Source organism: Gekko japonicus, unplaced genomic scaffold (assembly GCF_001447785.1).
Source record: "Gekko japonicus isolate JY-2015 unplaced genomic scaffold, Gekko_japonicus_V1.1 scaffold531, whole genome shotgun sequence".
NCBI lineage: Eukaryota > Metazoa > Chordata > Lepidosauria > Squamata > Gekkonidae > Gekko > Gekko japonicus.
The window spans coordinates 641,322-662,862 of record NW_015162494.1 but is presented as its reverse complement, the minus strand read 5'-3'; the positions used below and the strand labels follow the sequence as shown (position 1 = coordinate 662,862).

At 43.2% G+C, this 21,541-nt stretch overlaps 1 protein-coding gene across 1 annotated transcript; it reads left to right on the top strand.

Moving 5' to 3' along the window:
- Positions 1-400: 400 nt before the first annotated feature.
- On the top strand, positions 401-20,338 carry DECR1 (2,4-dienoyl-CoA reductase 1, mitochondrial). The gene is made up of 10 exons (XM_015406063.1): positions 401-739; positions 4,099-4,298; positions 8,306-8,363; positions 8,810-8,896; positions 9,577-9,724; positions 11,693-11,792; positions 13,755-13,827; positions 18,812-18,958; positions 19,615-19,677; positions 19,780-20,338. Exons 1-10 carry the CDS (start codon positions 662-664, stop codon positions 19,837-19,839), a joined length of 1,014 nt encoding a protein of 337 aa, XP_015261549.1. The 5' UTR covers positions 401-661; the 3' UTR covers positions 19,840-20,338.
- Positions 20,339-21,541: the final 1,203 nt, after the last annotated feature.

Genomic DNA, 21,541 nt, shown 5'->3' with positions numbered 1-21,541 from the left:
TCGTCTCCAGCGCGCATGCGCCATTTACCCTTCTGGCGCCCCCGTGACCATCGAGACACAAGACACTGCCTGGCTTCCGGTTTCGTTTCCCACCTACTGAAAGGGAGAGGAGGGAAAGGACGGGGGAGAGGGGGAAACGAGTAAGTTGCCATGGCTGAAATGTCAGGTGTTGCAATGCTTTAAAACTTCAGAAAGTCATATTTTCCACACGAATTAAGTAATAAGACGTGGTTTAGAAAGGACACATGAAATCTGTCTTTAATGTGTTGTATAGCGTGTGAAGGTAAAGGTCCCCTTGCTCGAAAGGCACATTAAATCTGTCTTAATATGTTGTATAGCATAAAAAGGTAAAGGTTCCCTTGCTCGAAAGCCAGTCATAGCCAGGCTAAAAACCTGGATTGGGCAGCGGCTGCTTTTACCCGGCTGCAAGCGGGGATGAGAGCATTAAAAGTAACCGAGAAATCCAGCCGCCACACAATGACGACAATAACCGAGGAAGAAGGCATTGCCCGTTTGCACTCGTTCACGGTGGAATTCTGAGTAGGCGTGTCTTCATGAGACCATCAAATGGCTCCGCCCAATACCGACCCTTTTGTACACAGAGTAGGGCCTGTTTAGGAATCTGCACACATCCCCTTTTTTGGCCCCTCTCCGGCAAAACATGGCGGCGGCTCTGGGAGTGAGGAGCGGGTCGTGGATGAAATTGTTTCCGCAGTTTTTTTCGGCCACTACCACACGGGTAAGGTTCTCACGACCGTGCCTTGACGCTTCATGCATTCATAGTCAGCAAGAGGAGGAGTATAACTTCAGAAACATCCGTGTAGAGTGTGTGTGTCGTGCAGACTGCAACGCATTCTCTCTTTTGACGCTTATGTCCGAAGTGGACTGTATCTGTATGCAGCCCAGTAAGACGGTGGTCTGTGCATCTTTAAACTGCAAAGGGTTAGCATTCTCATGTCGTTTTCTCCTCCCCCCCCCCCCGGAAGGAACTTATAAAACTAACCCTAACTAACACTCTTCTAGCTGTGCTAATTGTTAAATTGCTCTGATTATAGTGCATTCGAGTCTCAACCCACTGATTTCACAGCGCCTTAAAGGTGAATAAGTTTTTCCTCTAGTGTATGCTTTTTCGGACTAGACACAATCAGATATATGAAGTTTCAGCTGAGAACTGGGCTGTACTCCACGAAAATCTATGCAAAAGTATAACCGTGCTAGTTCTGAAGTTATCAGTGTGTTAGGGGAATATATACTCTTTGACACACAGCCTGTTCTTTAGAATTCTGCGGTGTGTTTAGATCCATCTGAATTCTCACAGAATATAAGGTACCTCACTTGCCTACAGAGACCTTGTTAATTTTTTCCCATTGTGTTGAACCATGCATACACCAGGATGTAATTTGCTGTTTCTCCTCATGGAAACTTTATCATTCTTCCCTTTTTGCCAAGTGTCAAGTAACAGCTTTATGCTAAACGAGAGCCAGTTTAGTGTAGTGATTAGGAGCGTGGCCAATGATCTTCAAGAACTGGTTTTGATTCCCCACTCCTCCACATGCAGCTGCTGGTATGACCTTGGGTCAGTTACAAGTTCATTCAGAGATGTTCTCTCAAGGGCAGTTCTCGAGAGAGCTCTCTCAGCCCCACCTACCTCACAAGGTGTCTGTTGTGAGGAGGGGAAGGGAAAGGAGATTGTAAACCCCTCTGAGACTCCTTTGGGTAGTGAAGGGTGGGGTATAACCCCAATCTCTTCTTAACAACAGCTTTATGCAATATGTGACTTTATAGGACTGTTGCACACCTTACACAGCAACAAATCTGAGTGTAGTTAGAATCTCAGGGATAAATTTCAAAGAGTCCTGAATGGAACTGAAAAACACTGTTGGATTTTATCTCCAAAACTCAGGAAGCAAACAGGCACTAGAAAACTTAGTGGCCACTGTATGGTGCCCTTGAGCCATATTTCCATTGTCTTATACTGTGTAATCCATCTTCACTCTCAGAAAAAAAGGGCTGGCTATAAATAAAGTAAGTTAAAAACAGAAAACAAGAGTAGTTCTTCTGCCCCCAGTGTGGTCCCTTGTGTAGGATGCGGAAATGGGTTCAAGAATCACTGTTTCCAGGGGCTTATAATGTTGAGCATGTTGTTCTCTGTCATCAGTAAAAAGATTAGTTTCTTAAAAAGCGTTGTCATCGTGGTGTGAGAATATTTGTACAATCAAGACTGCAGATCACTTCACAGAATTGTGTAGTATTATTTGGTAGTTCTGTTTCTTTCAGAAAGCAGTACACAGATTCCTCGGTACTGCCGAGATTATACGTAGCTCCCAGGATCATTTGCCACAAGTGTGTGAAGATGGTGGGTAGAGGTACCAAGTTGTAAGGGTCAATTGGAGCATAATCCGGGAGGAATTTGCCATTGGGGAGGTGTCTGGGTTTGAGGAGGTCAAGTGCATTGGATTAGTGCTTGTCAACCACCAAGAAAATAGACCTCTGTCTGAAGCTTTCCTTGTAGATCCCCTTCAGATCTGTAACTTCACCTTTCCCCCATATAGTATTCTCTGATTATGAAGCAATTTTGAACTTCATCCTCTTCCACTAACCTGCTCAGTTACCATTTAATCCTGTATTGCTTTGCTTTATCTTAAGAGTTAAACTTTAAATCCATAAAGTCATACTCTTGGAGTTCATCAGAATTCTTTTCATCAAAATTTTGGCAAATATTAGCAATCAAGCAGCTTTGCTGATCCCGAGTGATACTCATGTTGGCCTTTCTCAATATTTTCAGCCTTCCTATTTTAATTCGGTCTCATATCTCCCCTTTCCTGTTCAGTACAAACATTCCTTCACTGGCAAAGTACACAGTCTTTCTTTGTCCAGACTCAAAGCTTCATTTTAGCCTTCAGAGAAAATCTTTTTAAAATGTCTGGAAAGTTTCTTATTAAATTGGCCTAAATGGCACCACCATTAATTTAATGAGTGTACAATATATACCTTGTATTCTGTAATTGCAGTACCATAAACCACAATAAACGTTTGGGCTAAATATTCACTTTATGCATTCAGAGCGGCAGTTGTTAACTCCAGCTATTCATATGCAGATAGAGCTTCTTGTCCAAAGTGCAGCTTTGCATTGCAGTTAAACTTTGAAGAGGTAGAGCTTTGACTGAAAAAGCATTCTGACAATTCATAACTGAAAAACCTTTGTAGTCCCTGGCATTTCGAAAGCTTCCCTTGCTGCCTGCTCAAACTTGTTTGTTTTGTTGTTCATATTAAGTTAGGAAACTCAGCTTTCATGAGATTATATACATATAAAACAAGTGAAAATACTTGCTACATTGGTATACTTCACAGTCTATGTTGCATCCCTAATCCTAAATATATTTGATGATCAGCCAAATAACCATGAAACCAATTTTAAGCCCAAGGCAACTTTAGTCTTAAGGTTTTTTGGAACAGTGGCCCTACTCTTTTGATACTGTCCATGGGGTTTTCTTGGCAAAGATACTGGAGTGGGTTGCCATTACCTTCTCCAGGGGATCACACTTGGGGTCGCGAAGAGTCGGACTCGACTGTGCGACTGAACAACAAAAGGCCCTACTCTGCTGAACTTCATAACGGGCTGATAAGAGTGTTAAATGCAGTTTGTGATAGGGCATGCTTGAGGCAAGAGGGTGAAACTGTTCAAAGGAAAACAAGTCAGAAATTCCAAAAGATTTGTTAACAAAAATGGGGTTGCCAAAAGTTATATTTCTAATGTGTGCATGAAAATAAGACTGTTTCCTGCTTTACAAAGTTTGAGTCCAGTGGCACCTTTAAGATCGAAAATAATCTTTCGTGTGCATGCATGCTTCTTCAGGTATTGTGCATGCACACAAAAGCTTATACCCCGGAATAAAACTTTTTCGATCTTAAAGGTGCCACTGGACTCAAACTTTGTTCTGGTGCTTCAGACCAACACGGCTTACCCACCTGAATCTATTTCCTGCTTTGTTGGTTATGAAGTATTTTTTTATGTCTCTAGTAGTCCTGTAGTTGAAAATTGCTTCTATGCTATACAAGATAAGACATAATCAGCACTATGTATATTTTCCTTTTCAGCTTTTGAGCCATGGAACAAAAGTGATGTATCAAAGCGATACTCCTCGGGCTGCCTTCTTTTCACCCCTTCAGAAAGTAATGTTGCCACCAAATGCTTTTGAAGGGAAAGTGGCCTTTATCACAGGTGGAGGTACAGGCATTGGCAAAGGAATTACAACTGTTCTTTCTCAATTGGGAGCAGAATGTGTTATAGCAAGCCGGTAAATTCCGTTTTATAGACACTCACTTTGCAATGAAAATCAAGTCTAGTTTTGTAACATGGTATAAAGATGTAGAGTTGTTTTTATTCTGATTCTGTATATTCAGTTCTTCTTAATTTTTTGGTGTATAGGCTGGGTCACTTGATGATGCTAGCGTATTGCACACAATGTTTGAGATATCTACAGCTTATGTGAAGTGTAATTTGCTTGGCTGCTACGTCAAATAAACTTTGAACTGATGGCATTTTCACTGGACTAGGGAGTAGAAGCCTGAATGGGCAAAGGTAATTTTTAACCTTTCTTGAAACCCCCAGAAATAGCCCAGGCTTTGAATTCAGAGTGTGGTTGACTGATTTCTCCATTTCAGGTTATACATGCAGTGTGTTTGATTTTTACTGTTCTGACAGTGCTTTTTAAATGTCCTAGTTTTATTCCAAATATAATTTTGTTTTAATGATTATTTTTGCTAGGTAATACTAAAATAGCTCTTGTTTAGGCTAGTAGTTCATCATATCAGAACAGTGGACTGGACCTGGCCAGCTTTTTCTCTCAGTCTCACCTAATTTCTTTCCACCCCTCGTTGGACATGGCTTTTATCCATTGCAGGTCCTATGATCCCTAGTTATGGTGGTAGTCACAGTAGGACCTTCTTCTACCTTTTTCACCAGCAGGAAAGCTGGCTTGATCCAACCCAGTGTTTAGAGACAAGACATACAGGCTAATAACTATTCTCGGTATGTTCAGTAGATTCTCTCTCCCCTATTGCATATCTAACTCTGGTTTAGAATCTTCCCTCAGTTCAAAATAAATGGGGAATGATATGGGGAAAGATGCTGTTTGGAAGAGCATCAAAAATACTACTGGGCATGTGCAAACTAGTCATGTGATTTTTGAATCCAGCTAACTCTGGGTCATGGGACTGGAGAGCAGGCAGCAATGGGTTAACCCAGAGGTGTCGAACTCATTTGTCATGAGGGCCAGATCTGACATAAATGTCACTTTGTTGGGCCAGGCCTCATGAGCCATAAAATGTAACACAAGGTACCAGAGATACAAACTTTATAAAGATTATTTTAGGTTTTCCCGAGCTTCAAAATTTCCAGAAATTTTACATCTCTAGGTGTGATATGCAGAGGGGTAGAAGGCATGGAGATATTGGCATTGGTAATGAGACAAGAAACCTTGGTCTCAGTTTGGTCCAGGAGGATTCAGTCCAGGAGGATGCAAAGAATAAATGGAAATAAGTCTGAAGAAGTGAGCAATGACTCCTGAAAGCTCATACCCTACCACAAATTTTGTCAGTCCTTAAGGTGCTACTGCCCTCTTACTCTTTTTACTTTTATTAGAAACCACAGGATTCAAAAACCAGTGGGGGAATATTTTAATCTTCCAGGACATTCAGTTGCTGATCTAAGAGTACAAGTTCTCTTACGAAGGAATTTCAGAGGGAGATTAGAGAGACTGCTGAATTGCAACTGATAATGAAGCTCAAGACAGTGCATCCTCCTGGACTGAATTGAAACCTAGGTTTCTTCTCTCATTGCCAATGCTTGCTATTGTCATTTGGCATCTGAAATCACTTCACTCTCCAAGACAAAAGGACAGATGGACTCACATTCTTGCTGTGCCTGAAGAAGTGAGCAATGACTTGTGAAAGCTCGTGCCCTGCCATAAGTTTTATTAGTCATTAAGGTGCTTCTGGACTCTTGCTCCCTTCCAGTAATAAAGATTGCAAGCTGGGCTGTTAGGTCATCCCCCCCCCCCCCGGGTCAGTAGAGGCGAATGGCCTCAGTCAGTAGAAGAAGAAGAGACTGGATTTATACCCTGCCCTTCACTTGGAGTCTCAGAGCGGTTTACAATCTCCTTCCTTTCCTCTCCCCACAACATACACCCTGTGAGGTAGGTGGGACTGAAAGAGAACTGCCCTTGAGAGAACAGCTCTGAAAGAACTTGTAATTGACCCAAGGTCACCCAACAGCTGCATGTGGAGGTGTGGGGAATCAAACCCGTTCCAGATTGGAATCTGTGCACTTAACCATTAAACCAAACTGGCTCTCAGGAGGATGAGAGTAAGGGCTCCACAATTTCAGCAACTTATCTCTGATATGCCTCATTGTTTTCTGTAGTTCCAGCCAATGCTCCCTCTAAGATGTGGAGTCTTGTGGGCAAAAATTCTACTTTGTGAGCTGCTGGCATTAAAGTTATGAGTGAGCAGTTTGGCTACTGCATAAATTAGTTTGCTCTGGAGCCATCCTTCCTGTGGTAAGACAAAAATGTGTGAGCCAGAGGCTAAAAAACTATGAGCTAACTTGGCTTAGAGGGAACTCTGGTTTCAACAATCTTTGTGATTGGTGGTCCTTCCCAGATTAGTGGTCAGCAGCCAAAACATCTTGCAAAACTGACTCAACCCAGAGTGTCAGGGTTAGCAATTCACCACTGCACACATTCTGTAGGACAAGCAGTTTCTGATTCACATACAAAACGTTATCAACAAGATGTACATCAGCTGCCAGAAGGGTGTGAAGCCAAGGTGGCATCCATTTTGGCAGAATTGGTGAAAGGCTTCTAGAAGGGTTTAGCGGGAAAAGTGCTGAAGGAGTGGTTAATCCATCCCGTGCATTCTAGCAGGTAGTAGTAGATCGAGGGACCTGCCAACTGTTAGCGTGGTCACCTCCAAGCAGATTGCCAGGGGGTGATCTGAGATGTTTATCAGTTCCTGAAAACTAGTGGTAATGTATTCTCTGTCAATGCAATGATCCAGCAGCTTGCTATTTGCATTTCCATGTATCTTCCTATTGGGAAAAGTGCTAAGCAAAGTGAGGCATCTGAGTGAGGCATCTCCTGACGATGCCAGGCCCCAAGGAGACCAGGCTGGCTGCTACCAGGGCCAGAGCTTTTTCGGTGGCGGCTCTTACCTGGTGGAACGAGCTCCCGGAGGAGATCCGGGCCCTGGGGGACCTTGCACAGTTCCGCAGGACTTGCAAGATGGAGCTCTTCCGCCAGGCGTTCTATCATTGTACCATCATTACGTTACCATCATGAGCATCTGGCCCTGGGAAGAGAGACCGACAGTGTCACATGGAACTGACAGCATTGATTGGGTGTACCATCTTTGAGACGTCATCTTTATGGAAGATCATTCTGGAACATCTAGAGCACTTATTGCATTGTAATATTGTAGTAATTATTTTATATGGTTTTAACATGTTTTATGTGTTGGCTTATGCCTATTTGTGAGCCGCCCTGAGCCCGCGTTTGCGGGGAGGGCGGGCTATAAATTGAATTTATAAATAAATAAATAACTCTGGCTCAGGATAACTCATTTTTTCGATCTGATGGACCAGAAACTTTGACAGCCATGACTCAGACATGTTCTATCCATCCATGGAGATGGAGCGGCAGAGACAGATGGAACTAGAGCTGGTAGAAAATATCCTGGCATCTCCTAAATTATCCTTATTCAAATTTTACAGTTATCATGGAGGAAATTTCAGTGCAGGCAGCATCAGCTCCTTTATTCTTCCATTTACTAACATAAGGGAGAATTTGTTGGCTTCTCTTTTGTATTGCCTTTTTTCAGAGTAGTTGGGGTGATACCTGTAAAAATTCTTTTTCTCCCTTTGCAGATGTTCTAGTTTATGTGGTATTTTGTTCTATGCCTGCTTGAATTCCCATTTTCATGTGCTGTCTTAAATGTTACAGTTGGAGTTTGTGCAGTTTTGTTTTAGTCTTTAAAAAAAAAACCTGATTAATGAGGTTCCTCTGCCTCAGAAGGGGATGTCTTTTTTTTAAGCCACTTTGATGAGATCAATAGAAGTGCAATACTGGATTACCGTGTTATAAACGGACATTGTAATTCCACTCACAAGGAACTAAACCAAGGATCAGCTAAGCATTTTTGTTATAAAACAACTTATTTGTTGTTTGTAGGTGCAAAATCTTCAAACGTCTTACATTAGATCAAAACGTGATACATAAGCGCATGACGTGTGCCCTTTTTTTTGTAGGAAACTTGATGTATTGAAACAAACTGCAGAAGAAATTTCTTCTAAAACTGGAAATAAGGTATTTGCTTACCAATTGTTCCTGATATTCAGCATGATCTTTAAATCTAGGAATTTTATGTATGCAAGAATGTACTTTGAGCTCCTCAGATGTTTTAGAAGTTTTATTTACTGCTTTTTGTTTGTTTTTAATATACATACATATATATGTATTTTTGCATTTGTGTCTGTATGTGTGTGCCTGTGCCTGGAAGTCATGCGACCTCTGGCGACTCCTACAGGGGCATGAAGGAAGTTCAGAGAAGTGGCTTGATAGTCTGCCTCTGCCTCCCAGCCCTGGTATTCTTTAGAGGTTGCCCATTCAAATACTTGCCAGGGTCAGCCCTGCTTAGCTTCCATGATCTGACGAATTTGGGCTTGCCTGGGCTATCCAGGTCTGGGCTTTTTACTGCTTTTTGTTTTTGTTATTGTTGCTGGTAGTGACATTGATGCTCTGTCTTTGCACAGGTTCATGCAGTTCAGTGTGATGTGAGGGACCCAAATTCTGTTAGCAATGCAGTTTCACAGTTAATTAAAGAGGCTGGACATCCCAGTGTGAGTATTCTACTTGTAAAGCAAGGATTTGATTAATCATTACTGGAAATAACTTGTGTTGTATTGAAAACAATTCTATAACGTTAGAAAAGCAAACATTTAGAAAAAGTGCTATATTATGTTACATTTTTAAACATAGTCTTCACTGTCATGTTCACAGCAACTGAAAACGGCCATAAAACCAAATTTCTGGAAGGGGATATAGAGGGTTGCATATTGTGCAATGTGAGAATATTTGCGCTCATGGAATAGAATGTTCCCTTCTCCTCCTTCCTTCTGTGGCCTCCCCCAAATCTTGCTCTTGTGGGTTGGCCACAGGAAAAGAATGGGGGACCTACAGGAAGAGGGCAGAACTGGGGTGAAATTTCATTCAAGCAGAACAAGCACAGAATTCAATACAAAGAAGTATATTGTGGCTTACTTACAACCGACTTGTATGACTGCTTTGTTCACATGTTGCAATGGGCATGCAATAGGTACTAAACAGTCTCAAGAAACAAACATTATTACTTGAAAGATTTTATGCTTCTGTTTTCTCAACATGGGTGGTGGTGTGTTTTTGGAGAAGCTGCACTTGATAAATGGCATTTGTCTTCTGGAATCTCAGAATGCTGTCAAGTTTCATAAATGTGCCGGGCCCCAATTTCAGTATGAATTTAAGCTTTCTTTCTCCATTTCAGGTTATTATAAATAACGCAGCTGGAAACTTTATTTCTCCTTCTGAACGCCTTTCTGCAAATGCATGGAAGACAATCACTGATATCGTCCTTAACGGGACAGCCTATGTAACTCTGGAAATAGGAAAAGAACTGATTAAAGCACAAAAAGGCAAGTGTAATTCATGCAGACATAACTTTCGTTGCAGGCTGGGCAGCAATCGCTGTCTGAGCCTGTTTGGCTGCTTTTTATTGGGACCTCAAAGCTATTTTAAATGGTGGATTTCATTATTGTTAAACACGAGCCTAAAGAGCCAAAGACCTTGAGAGAGCTGCCTCTTCAGAGCCCTAGCCTTAAAAACCATTTCAGAGGGTTGCCATATTGGTCTGCAGTAGAAGAGCTAGATTCAGGCACCTTAGAGACCAACAAGAGTTTTGGGAAGTGTAAAACCGAGAAAGGTACTTATTTTCATGCCTGGTGGACATGTACTAAAATTCAAAAGTTTTGGAAAGAACTGCATAGTATCATTGTACAAATACTCAATAGGTCAATTCCTTATGCTCCTGAGATATTCTTATTAAACATAATGCCTGATAATTTAGATAAAATAGATGAACATCTGATTAGTCACTTGCTCACTGCAGCAAGAATGATCTTGGCAAAATATTGTAAACAGGAAACTATTCCATCAACGAAGGATCTTATAATGAAATTTACAGAAATAGCAGAATTGGACAATTTGACAATGAGGTTACAAGGGAGAGAGGATGATGCTTTTAAGAATATTTGGTTAAAATTTTATACGTGGCTGGAGAAAAATAATACAGTTGTGTTAAATAGTTAAAATATGTTGGGTATATTATGTTTTTGGCCAGAGCAATTAATAATGTACTTTTTGAAGGATCCGTATGTGTGTATGTTGTTGAAATTATACTAATAAAAACTGTCAAAAAAAAAGAGTTTTGGGATATAAGCTTTCAAGATACAGTGAAGGGAGCTTTGGCTCTTGAAAGCGTATAACCCAATAATTTTCTTGGTCTCTCTGGTGCCACTGGACTCAAATCTAGCTGTTCTAGCCTTGAAAGAAAGAGCAACACTGCAGAGGAGCCATAAAGGGCTGTCCTTAGCTTGTGCACTGGCTCATCCATGAAGCATCCTGTTCTCTATATCTCTGGAGCCTCCTAAATGGAACACTGCCTGCATATTACCTATATGAATTTTTTGGCAGCCTCCATGTCGGCCATCCCTGCACTTGGATTAAGTCCCAGTTTGGGCCTTTATGAGGTGTTGTGTTTCTGCAAATCCTTCAAAGTAGTACAGGAACCCCATCACTTAACATGACAGAAGCCTTGGATGGGGTTTGTGCCACTTTAGCGATAGTTACTTAAGCACTAAGTCAAAGCTGGATACAACTGTGGGAAACAGACTACACTTATTTTGTTTCTGAATCATTTTGGTAGCCATTGGCTGAGGACATTATGCAAGCTTTGGAGTTACTGTTCCTTGTGGAGTTATTACTGGCAATGTGAAAAGCAAACCTGGAAACTGATTAGCTTTTTAATCACCGCATACACGTGGTAGCCTACTTATAAACTGCGTACAGTGAAATTGCATATTGTGCAATTAAGACGGTGTTGCAAATAAAGACCTGAGATTGAGCCCATTGTTCAGCAAGATGGCAAATGAATCCCTGGTTGCAAAAGAAAACATATATGATATAATTATATGGGGTTAGATTCCGTGCAGCATCAGTGAAAGGTACTAGCAGAGGTGGCTTGTTCTCCTTTCCTCCTCCCCTTCCCCCAGCTCCTACCTGTGAGTGCCAATAAACAGAAGCCATGGATTGGGGGATTCATGTGGATAAAAAGCCAGAAAGACAACAGCAGGAAGAAGAAGCCATGGAAATCTCTTCTCTACCTGTTGCACTGGAGGAAGGCTTCTTACATGGGTGTAAAGGATGCAGAGGGTCCATCTTCAAACAGTGATGCCATTTTCTGTTAGATCTTGTTTTGTTTTTTAGGGTCTGAATTATAAACACTCCTAATTTCCTGTTTCAGTGAGAACAATCAGACTGGGGAGGTCAACCGTAGGGTAAGGGATGCAGCAGGTACTTGATGTTTGTCTTCCTGCCTCTTTCAGGGGCAGCATTCCTAGCCATTACAACTATCTATGCAGAAAGCGGGTCTGGATTTGTATCACCAAGCGCCTCTGCCAAAGCAGGCGTAGAAGCACTGTGCAAGTGAGTAATGTATGTCAGCCCTCTCAGTCATTACAATCCAGGCTAGGGTTAACATGTGATTTACTCACATTCCAATGGACTGGTTAATCTCAAAGGATGCTTGCAGTTCATTTATATATGACCAACAAAACTGAGGGGTTACAGCTAGTGTAGAAAACCAGAAATATAGAAGCTATAATGATGTACAAAACGGTTATAATCTCATAGTAATGATACAAAAATAAACAGTCAAATTGAAAAATATTAATTCCCAACAGGTATCAGAAAGATGGACGAACTTCTCCAGAGTTTAGGCATTCGTTTCGTGAAGAACTTCTTCCAAACATCAAGATGTGCTATACAAAACATAATATACAACATGATATACAAAATGTGTACCATTGTACAGGCAGTGTCTGGGCAATAAATATTTGTATAAAGCTTGTTATATATAGTGTTGCTTCGTATTCCGTAATGTGTAAATCCAATACAATTATATATAGTGTTGCTTCGTATTCCGTAATGTGTAAATCCAATACAAAGATACTAATATCTAAAATGAAAATAGCAATTATTATAACCTTCAATCATTATTAAATATTTTATATTTTAAAATTTACAACAATATTAACATGCTTACCCTATATGTTGAACATGTTCTTACATAAACTATCCAATACCAGAAATTTAAAATCTTCAGGGTGAGATATTTATTGCCTAGACACTGCCTGTGCAATGGTACACATTTTGTATATCATTTGTATATTATGTTTTGTATAGCACATCTTGATGTTTGGAAGAAGTTCTTCACGAAACGAATGCCAAAACTCCAGAGAAGTTCGTCCATCTTTCTGATACCTGTTGGGAATTAATATTTTTCAATTTGACTGTTTATTTTTGTATCATTATTGTGAGATTATAAGTGTTTTGTACATCATTACAGCTTCTATATTTTTGCATTTATATATGACAACATATGATCACATATATATGACAACTAGGGGTGTGATTCAGCTCTATCCAAGCTGGAAAAATAGCCAGAAAATACCTTATTGGCTGTTCTTTCAGCTGGATATAGAGGGGGGTGTATTTTAAGCTATTGAAAATAGCCAATTCGGGATCACCCAGGTAAACAGGATAGCCATAGTTAAGCAGCATTTAAAGAGAGTGCACTCCCTTTAAATGCTATTCCAAGTGAAGCTGCAGCTTCACAAACACATTTGAAGGGACTGCAACATCTTTAAATGCCTTTGACTCCATTATAGCCTACAGGGACCATTATGGTCAGTGATCCCCATAGGCTATAATATGGAGTCTATCCAGAGGTATATGGAGGTCTGTTTTTTGAGGTAGAGGCACCAAATTTTATTCATAGTATAAGCTTTCGTGTGCATGCACATTCTTCTTCATGTGCATGCACACTTTGCTTATTATGGGTGCTGGGATAGTGCTTTACGTGCAATCAACCCAGTCTGTATGGCCACTGTTTTGTCTGAAAAGGGGCAAAACACATATTTTCAGTTTCAGTACATGCTACTTGAAAACCAGAATTTGGGGGGATACACGTATAGGCACACCGAAGCTACAAAGGTATGTGTTCCCCTTTTCAGATAAAATGGCTGTTTCGTGTACTGAGATTACACATAGCACAGCTCACGTTAGTTATATGTGATAGGAGTCCCAGAAGCATAACACCTGGAAAGAGTTATTGTCAGTAACCATTACTCTCCAACTGGTAGAATTTTGGTAGAGGACTTCATGCATGCAAGGAATGAGGTGGGGAAAACAGAGAAGATTTGCACATAACTAAACAAACATCAAATCTATCAATGTTTCTAGGGGGCAGCAGCCACAAGTGAAAAGAAAACTATGCATAAACCCAAAAACTTAAAAAAAAAACCCCACAAAAAACCCTGTTTTCTCTAGTTTTATCTGCCCTCTGTTCATGCTGAATATTTACCAAGTCTGTTGATGAATTTGTAGGTCTCTTGCAGCTGAATGGGGTAGATACGGCTTGAGATTCAACATAATCCAACCAGGCCCAATAAAGACAAAGGTAAATAATAATAATAATCTTATGGCAGTGTGTGTAGTATAGCCAGAAGATCCTAAGATTGTCTGGCAGCCAGAAGTTCAAGTTCTTTTAGCATTATGTGCCACTAGATGGCGAACTAGATTTGTTTTCAAGGCAAGAGACATTTAAAGGTGGTTTGCCACTTTCTGCTTCTGCGTCGCGCCCCTGGTATTCTTTGGAGGTCACCCATCCAAATACTAGCCAGGGCTGGCCCTGCTTAGCTTCGGAGATCTGACGAGATCAGGATAGGCTGGGCTATTATTAAAGACAAAGGCAGATTTAATGAACTAGCTTTGCCATCAGTTTTGCTGGTATCATACTGCACTCCGTGAAGCAGCACACATTATTCACTTCCGAGACTGGCTGTACAGGCCTAAATATGATGACACTTGGTCACAGCTCAGATCCGTTTAAATTAATGGCTTTTTCTAAACACATATCTTCAGAATTTCCTCTCCCGTTTTTGTGGCCAAATGTAAAGAGAATTTTTATGTCACCTCTCCAGGAACCTCCCCGAGGCAGTTTATAAAAATAATAAAAACAATATAAAAATAATGAAAACAAAAAGATTGAAAGATATTAATTAAAATCTAACATTGAAAAACACAGGACCGCATAAAAACATACACCATAAAACAGACTAGTGACCGCTTGAAGTGACAGTTTCCAGGTTAAAATAGTGTTAAAAGTTCAACCCCTTGAGTAAAAGCCTGGGTGAACAAAAGCATTCTGGCCTGGCACCTAAAAGAAAGCAACTTAGGTGTCTGGTGACCCCCATGAGAAAGAGCATTCACTAAGTGAGGTGCCACTATGAAAACAGCCCTGTCTCTGACTGCCACCCACCTCACTTCTGAAGGTCGGGCCACAGACAGCAGGGCTTGTGAGGCAGACCTTAACCAGCAGACTGAACAGTATGGGAGGTGCTGGTTCTTCAAGGGCTCTGGCCCCAAGACATTTAAGGCTTTAAAGGTAAGCACCAGCATTTTGAATTGTGCCTGGAACCATACAGGCATTGCAGATCTTCCGGCACTGGAATGATGCGATCTGTGTATTTTACCTCGGACAATAGCCTGGCTCCTACATTTTAAACAAGCGGAAGTTTCCAGAGTGTTTCCAAAGGCAGCCCCACATAAAGCACATTATAGTAATCTAACATGGATGAAAACAGTACGGATCACTGTGGCCAGATAGCTTTTTGGAGGAGCAAGCACAGCTGGCGTATCAGCCAAAGCTAATAAAAGTCACTGTGTGCCACACAAAAGATCTGGGCCTCCAATTGTAGGCCAGAATCCAGTAATACTTCCAAGCAGGGGTCATTTTGTAGAAAAAGAGGTGCAGGAGTTCATTAACATAACTTATTTGCATATGCCACACCCCCTGACATCACCGGAAGTGTGTCAGAAGGCAACACCCACCGCTCAGGCTCCACCCCTGGAAATTTTAAGTCTTTTGTTGAACCTCTTTAAGGAAGAGGCCATAGCTCCATGACAGAGTATCTGCTTTGCATGCAGAAGGCCCCAGGTTCAATCCCTGGCACCATCAGTTAGAAGGATCAGGTAGGAGGTGATGCAAAATACCTTTCCCTGAAATCCTGGAGACCCACTGCCATTCAGAGGAGACAATCCAGACCCTGACAGACCAAGGGTCTTACTTAGTCAAATGCAGCTTCATGTCAGCCAGTAATGCAGAGACAGCAGTGTGCAGGATGGCACTCTGCTCTCTTTGCACAACTCGCACATTGCCTGACATATTCAGTACTTAAAACCTGTTGTGGTTAACAAAAATTAAAAAACAAAAAGGAAAAAAGAACAACACCACAAATGCTTCAAGAAACATGCCCAAGTAAGTTTCAAAGGAAACTCTAATACAGTCAAGTTGTCCAAAGTTTTTCAACAAATGGTCTTAAGAGACATGGAATAAAATCAATGTACTTATAACTCCGGACTGTCATCCAGATGATGAGGTCAGTAAAAGAAGAACCAACTCATCATGATAAAACCATCTGTGAAATGTTTTAACTTTTGCTGTCATCCACTCTGAACCTGTTTGCAGGGAGGGTGGAATATAAGCCGAAACAATTCATTAATGCCAGATGGGCAGACACATTAGTCTTTAGCAGGAAAATAAAACTTGCCTTGAGTAGGTCCCTGGGAGAAGCAGCAAAACATTTTTCTATACAAAGAAAGACAGGAGTCAAGTGGCACCTTAAAGACCAACAAAATTTATTCCAGCATCAGCTTCCTGTTTTATTTGGTTCATGCAACAGCGAGGCTGTGGCTCATTAGCAGAGAGTCCGCTTTGCATGCAAAAGGATTCACGCTGGTCTCTTTGGGTGCTTTGCACATGCTCGAGAGCGCTGTCTCCAAGCAACTCACATTAGGGCTACTAACTGACTTGAGAAAAAGTACCCTGCCCCTTTAGTACAAGCTTAACAGGGTATTATTTGCCTTCTCACAAAAACCTCCCAATTTCCACATATTAAGCCTCTGTTGGCAATTCTAACACACGTTTATCCACAACGCCTTTTACCTCGAGCTCCTTGGCACCCTCGAATTCCTCGATATCATCCAACTTCAGCCAGGCCCATTGCCAGGATTTTTGTACTCGGGGGGGCTTTGAAATAAGTCATGGGGCACCCCTACCTCCTACCCTACTCTATGCTTGGGCTCTTCAGGGCGGCCCTTCCTTCCCTCGCAGGAGCCCAAGGACGCACCTCTCCCCCCAGGCCTGTTCCATACTGTCTGCCATGGGACACTGAGTCAGTCTGCTAGGTACTTGGCGCTGTAGGGTCATCAGTTTGGAGTGCATTGTCCCAGGCCGTGCTTTGCAGAAAGGCGGCTGAGTCCGGGGAGCTGGCAACTCGGCTGAGCGACGACAACTGGCCCAGCCACTGTTCCCCACCACCACCACCTGTGAGTCCGTGACCATGAGTCAGAAAGTTCTGCTGCCGCTTTTCCTGGGAGCCAGGGCAATGGAGGAGCATTTCCCATCCTTCCACCTGCTCGGCCCTGCCTTATAGGCACAGCCCAAGGAACGGGGCGCAAGCACGACACTTGGGGCTCTGACCCTGCAGCTGATGCTTCTGCTGCTGCCGTTCCTGCAGGCCATGGGAACTAGCAAGGCCAAGGCTGCATTCTCACAACTGCTGGCAACCCAGTCATGGGCTGGAGGGAGGGGGGAAGGAGGCAGGGGCAGGTGCGCTGGAGGTGAAAGAAGTGGCTGGGGAGGTGCAAAGGGGCTTGGCTACAACAGAGGGTGCCCACTTACGGCAGGCCTGGGAGGTAGGTATGTCGCCTGGGAGCCCCGTCCACCATGGAGCGTCTCCGCCGGGGCCAAGGGAGGAAGGAGGCATGTGGAGAAAGGGAAGTGGGGGGAGGTGTGCTTTGGGGCCTGGGAAGCGGCGACCGGGTGGCCAAAGAGCCCGCCTTTCCTTCCTTCCCTCGCTTGGTCCCTCTGATCGGTGCCCAGTACCTGTTTTGCTGACAGCGCTCTGTCCCACCACCACCAGGCGGAGGGTCCGGGCTGAGCGCAGGCTGACGGAGCGGCACAGGGGCCGCGGGAAGCTCATGCCAGAGGCGCAGTGGGACTCACCACGAGAGGAGGCAGCGGTGGCGTGGGGTCTGGCCCCAGGGCAGGGGGGCAGCTTTAGCGCTCCAGCACCCGGGGGGGCTAGCCCATGGGAATCTGTTTTGGCGACGGGAGGGTAGCTGCCGGGGGTGTGCCCGGCCGCTGCACAGGCCGTGGGGGCCCAGCGGGGTGCGGGTGGCGGGAAGCTCTGGTCCTGAGTCTCTCACCTCTGCCCAAGGGAGGCGCCACGTCCAGGCCAGAGAGCACTCAGCCAGCTGGCTTGGCCCCCACGGGTAGCCTGGGGAATTCCTCCCTCCTAGTCCCTCCACGTGGGGGTGGGGCTTGCCGCCACGGCCATTTGTGCTCACTCCTGGGCTGCCGGAGCGATGGTCCGGCCCGCTCTGGCCCCAAATGACCCCTGCTTCCAAGATACAAAACCTGTTTCTTCACAGGGAGTGCAACCTCCTCCAAAACAGGCTGATTCCTCAGTCCTCAAGCAGCTTTGTCATTGATGAGCAGCACCTCAGTCTTTGTCTGGATTGAGCTTCAGTTTATTGGCCCCACAACGTCCAATTACCAACTCCAGATGCCTATTCTACCCATGTTAGACACATCCTACCCTTTTAGAAAAATATCAGGATAGGAACAATCTCCTGCCTGTATCTCAGACCCCTACCATGGGTGGAGCCAAAGAGTCATTCACTTTTCTTTATGCCACCAGGGAATGTCCTATCAGCATAGACTACCACAGAGGCACCAACCCTTACCCAGGTGGGACTTAGAATTGTCATGGCTGACAGGAAGCGAGGGGCTCCCTTTCTGCTTTGGCTTGGTATAAGCTCTGGCAAAGGCTTCCGGGTTAAAATGAGAGGTGACCGAGTTCAGATCCCCTCCCTCATACACACACATTTCAGCCCAAAGCCATGAAGGAAGCTACAAGCTTGGTCCTTCCACCCCTGGGATGGATCCTTTTTGCATGGGTCGGTGGTGCTTGGAGGATGTAATTCTCCTTCAGCTTGGAGGATGTAATTCTCCTTCAACTTTTCTCCTGTGTATTTTACTTTCTTCCTATTTGTGGTGCTAAGTTCTGCTCAGTTAGAACAGTGTATCAAGTTGTATCTCCTGTGCACACATTGCTTTGTCTTTTCAAAACAATTTTTGATTTTTTTTTGAATTTTTTGCTCATGAATGCTGTTAAGTGATGGTTTTTTCAGCCTGTTAGATGCACCAGAATCACATAAATCCCACCCATCCCAAGTGTGTCATATACTGTCATTTAAGCTGAATTTACCTTGACTGCTATATGATGCCTCTGTTCTCTAGAGGAGTTCTCTAGAGGGCCTCTGCTCTCTAGAGGAGTTCCAGAAGCAATGACCGGCTGAACATTTTTCTTCCTTAGGGAGCTTTCTCTCGTCTTGACCCAACTGGCTCATTTGAGAAAGGGATGATTCAGAGGATTCCTTGTGGCCGCCTGGGAACTGTAGAAGAAATTGCCAATCTCGCCACCTATCTCTGCAGTGATTATGCGAGCTGGGTTAACGGAGCAGTAAGTTCTAGCTCTAGTTGATACGTGCATCAGCTGTTGGCTGATTCTAGAAGGCAGGAATTAATTTCATCCCAGTTATGAGCATGCAATGTCGCTTAATAGAAATGATTTCCATGAGGCCAAGTGGAGCTAATGCAGATTCTTTAAGTTGTTATGAAATATTTTGGGACAAATGTTAGTTCAGCTAATGCCTTGGATTCTGTTTTACTTAATAGAGAACTTAGTCCCTTCAAAGGTATTTTTTTTAATTTGATCATAATTTTTTAGCACTGTTGATTAAAATTCGTATCAGAGATGTTGAACAAAATCAGTTGGAATTGTTACCGGGGTTAAGATAAGTGGAACATGCAGTGCAGTCCTAAAATATGGAAACATATTTCTTTGTTTATTGCCTTTATACCTTAAATTTCTCCCTGGTAGGGACACAAGCCGCTTATGTTGTTCTCCCCTTCTCCATTTTATCCTCACAACGACCCTGTGAGGTAGGTTAGGCTGAGAGTGTGTGACTGACCTAAGTTTACCCAGCAAGCTACCAGGGCAGAAGTGGGGATTTGAACCTGGGTCTTTGGAATCTTAGTCCAGCACTCTAACCACTGTACCACCCTGGTTCTCAACACTAATCTTGCCGCTAGTAATCTTGTACATTTCTATTGCAGGTCATTAGAATGGATGGTGGCGAATATGTCTTCATGGCTGGGGAGTTCAATGACCTACACAAGGTAAAAAATTGATCTGATGCTTTGCACTCAATCCTGCCAAGATTTCAATCGCTCAGAATATGCTTAATTCCTGCTACTAAAAATTCCTTTTTTGTGCTCTAGGTTACCAAAGAGCAGTGGAATGTGATGGAAGAGATGATAAGGAAAACCAAAGGCTCATAGTTTGGAGGGGATGGGGTTACTACTTTTTGCCCATTTTTTTTCAAAAGTACTGTAATCAGTTAATTCAATACAGAAATGAAACTAAACATGGTCAAGACTTACGTGTGCGGGCCGGAGAGGGCTGGAGGAGGCTCCCCCCTGCTCTTTTTGCCTAATGGACGGCAAAGGCGGGAGCCTTGGGCGACTACATTGGCTGGCCCCGTGTCATCTGGAATCAGCCCAGTTGGCCAGTTTGAATTTCAGCAGGCGCTGAAAAGCGGTGACGTAGAGCCTGCCTGGAGTGATTTAAGCCATGTTGCTGGTAGGGTCCGGCAGTGTGATTCTTGTTGGATCCCCACCCACCATCTCCTTGTGATACCAATAATATTTGTCACCCCTGGGTTTTCCTCAGCAGGCGGGTTGCAGGACGTTGTGATTGAGCGGCAGGCAGGTCGCTTGATTCTCCAGGATCCAGCCCCATGCTTTGTCAGTGCTCCTTGGTCTATATTCAATAAAAACAGTGGCCTGGTTTGATTCCAAAATGTTGTGTGGCGTTTTTTTGTGGACTTCTCTAAGACCTCTTCTTACTAAACCCTGCAACTGCAATAAGAAGACTTTAGTATCTGTAGGTTTGCAAAAATAAAACAAGTGATTTTAATCACTGAGAGCCAGTTTGGTGTAGTGGTTAGGAGCGTGGACTCTGGGAGAACCAGGTTTGATTTCCCTCCCACTTCTTCACTTGCAGCTGCTGGTGTGACCTTGGATCAGTCACAATTTATTTCAGACCTGTTCTCTCAAGGATAGTTCTTGGGAGAGCTCTTTCAGCCCCACCTACCTCACAGGATGTCTGTTGTGGGGAGGGGAAGGGAAAGGAAATTGTAAGCCACTCTGAGACACCTTCAGGTAGTGAAGGGCAGGGTATACATCCAATCTCCTCCTCCTCTTCTTCCTTCATGAAACACAAAGGTTGGTAATTTATAAATAATAAATGTAATACAATTATGTAAACAGCTCTTCATGTGCTCATGAAGGGCTTTTAAAAATATTATTCCACAGTACCGTATAACTAATGTTAGCATTCCGTTCTGCATTTAGAATATAAAATACCTTGTCTGGCCAGTACAGATGGTTGAGGGGGGGGGGTGCACCCTAGAGAAGTATCACAATGTCATGCCTTTTTCAGTGTCCCTGAGGAAGCATCCTCACAGATGGGTACGTGGAAGCACATGCAATAAACTCATTTTGCATCCCTGAGTTATAGCAGGCAAAAAATACAGCACAGCCCCCACACACACACACACTATTGTTGATAATACAGCACACAATCCTAAACTTTCCTGTGGCTCTTGCACAACCATTGATGGAGTTTCCATGAAACTGATGGCATCAGCAAAAGAATGCTAACACTAGCACACCTTCTTGAAAGAAAGGGAAAGGTGAACTTGGCCAGAAATACTGTATGCTGAACCTCGAAACAAGAATACAGGGAGAGAGAGAGAGATAGACAGGAAGTCTAATAATACAGTCCAAAGCAGTGGACTCAAAAGGATTTAGGATTGTCCAGTTTAGGATTGCCGCTGTGAGTACTAGAAAGCTAAGTGGGAAGAGATCTCGGAGGCAGATACCTAAAGGAAGGTGAGCAGCAGGCATGACCTAAGTGAAGGCAGAATGACCTTAAGGAAAGGAAAGGCCAGTGATAGAGGCTGCAGGAAACTTGGCATTG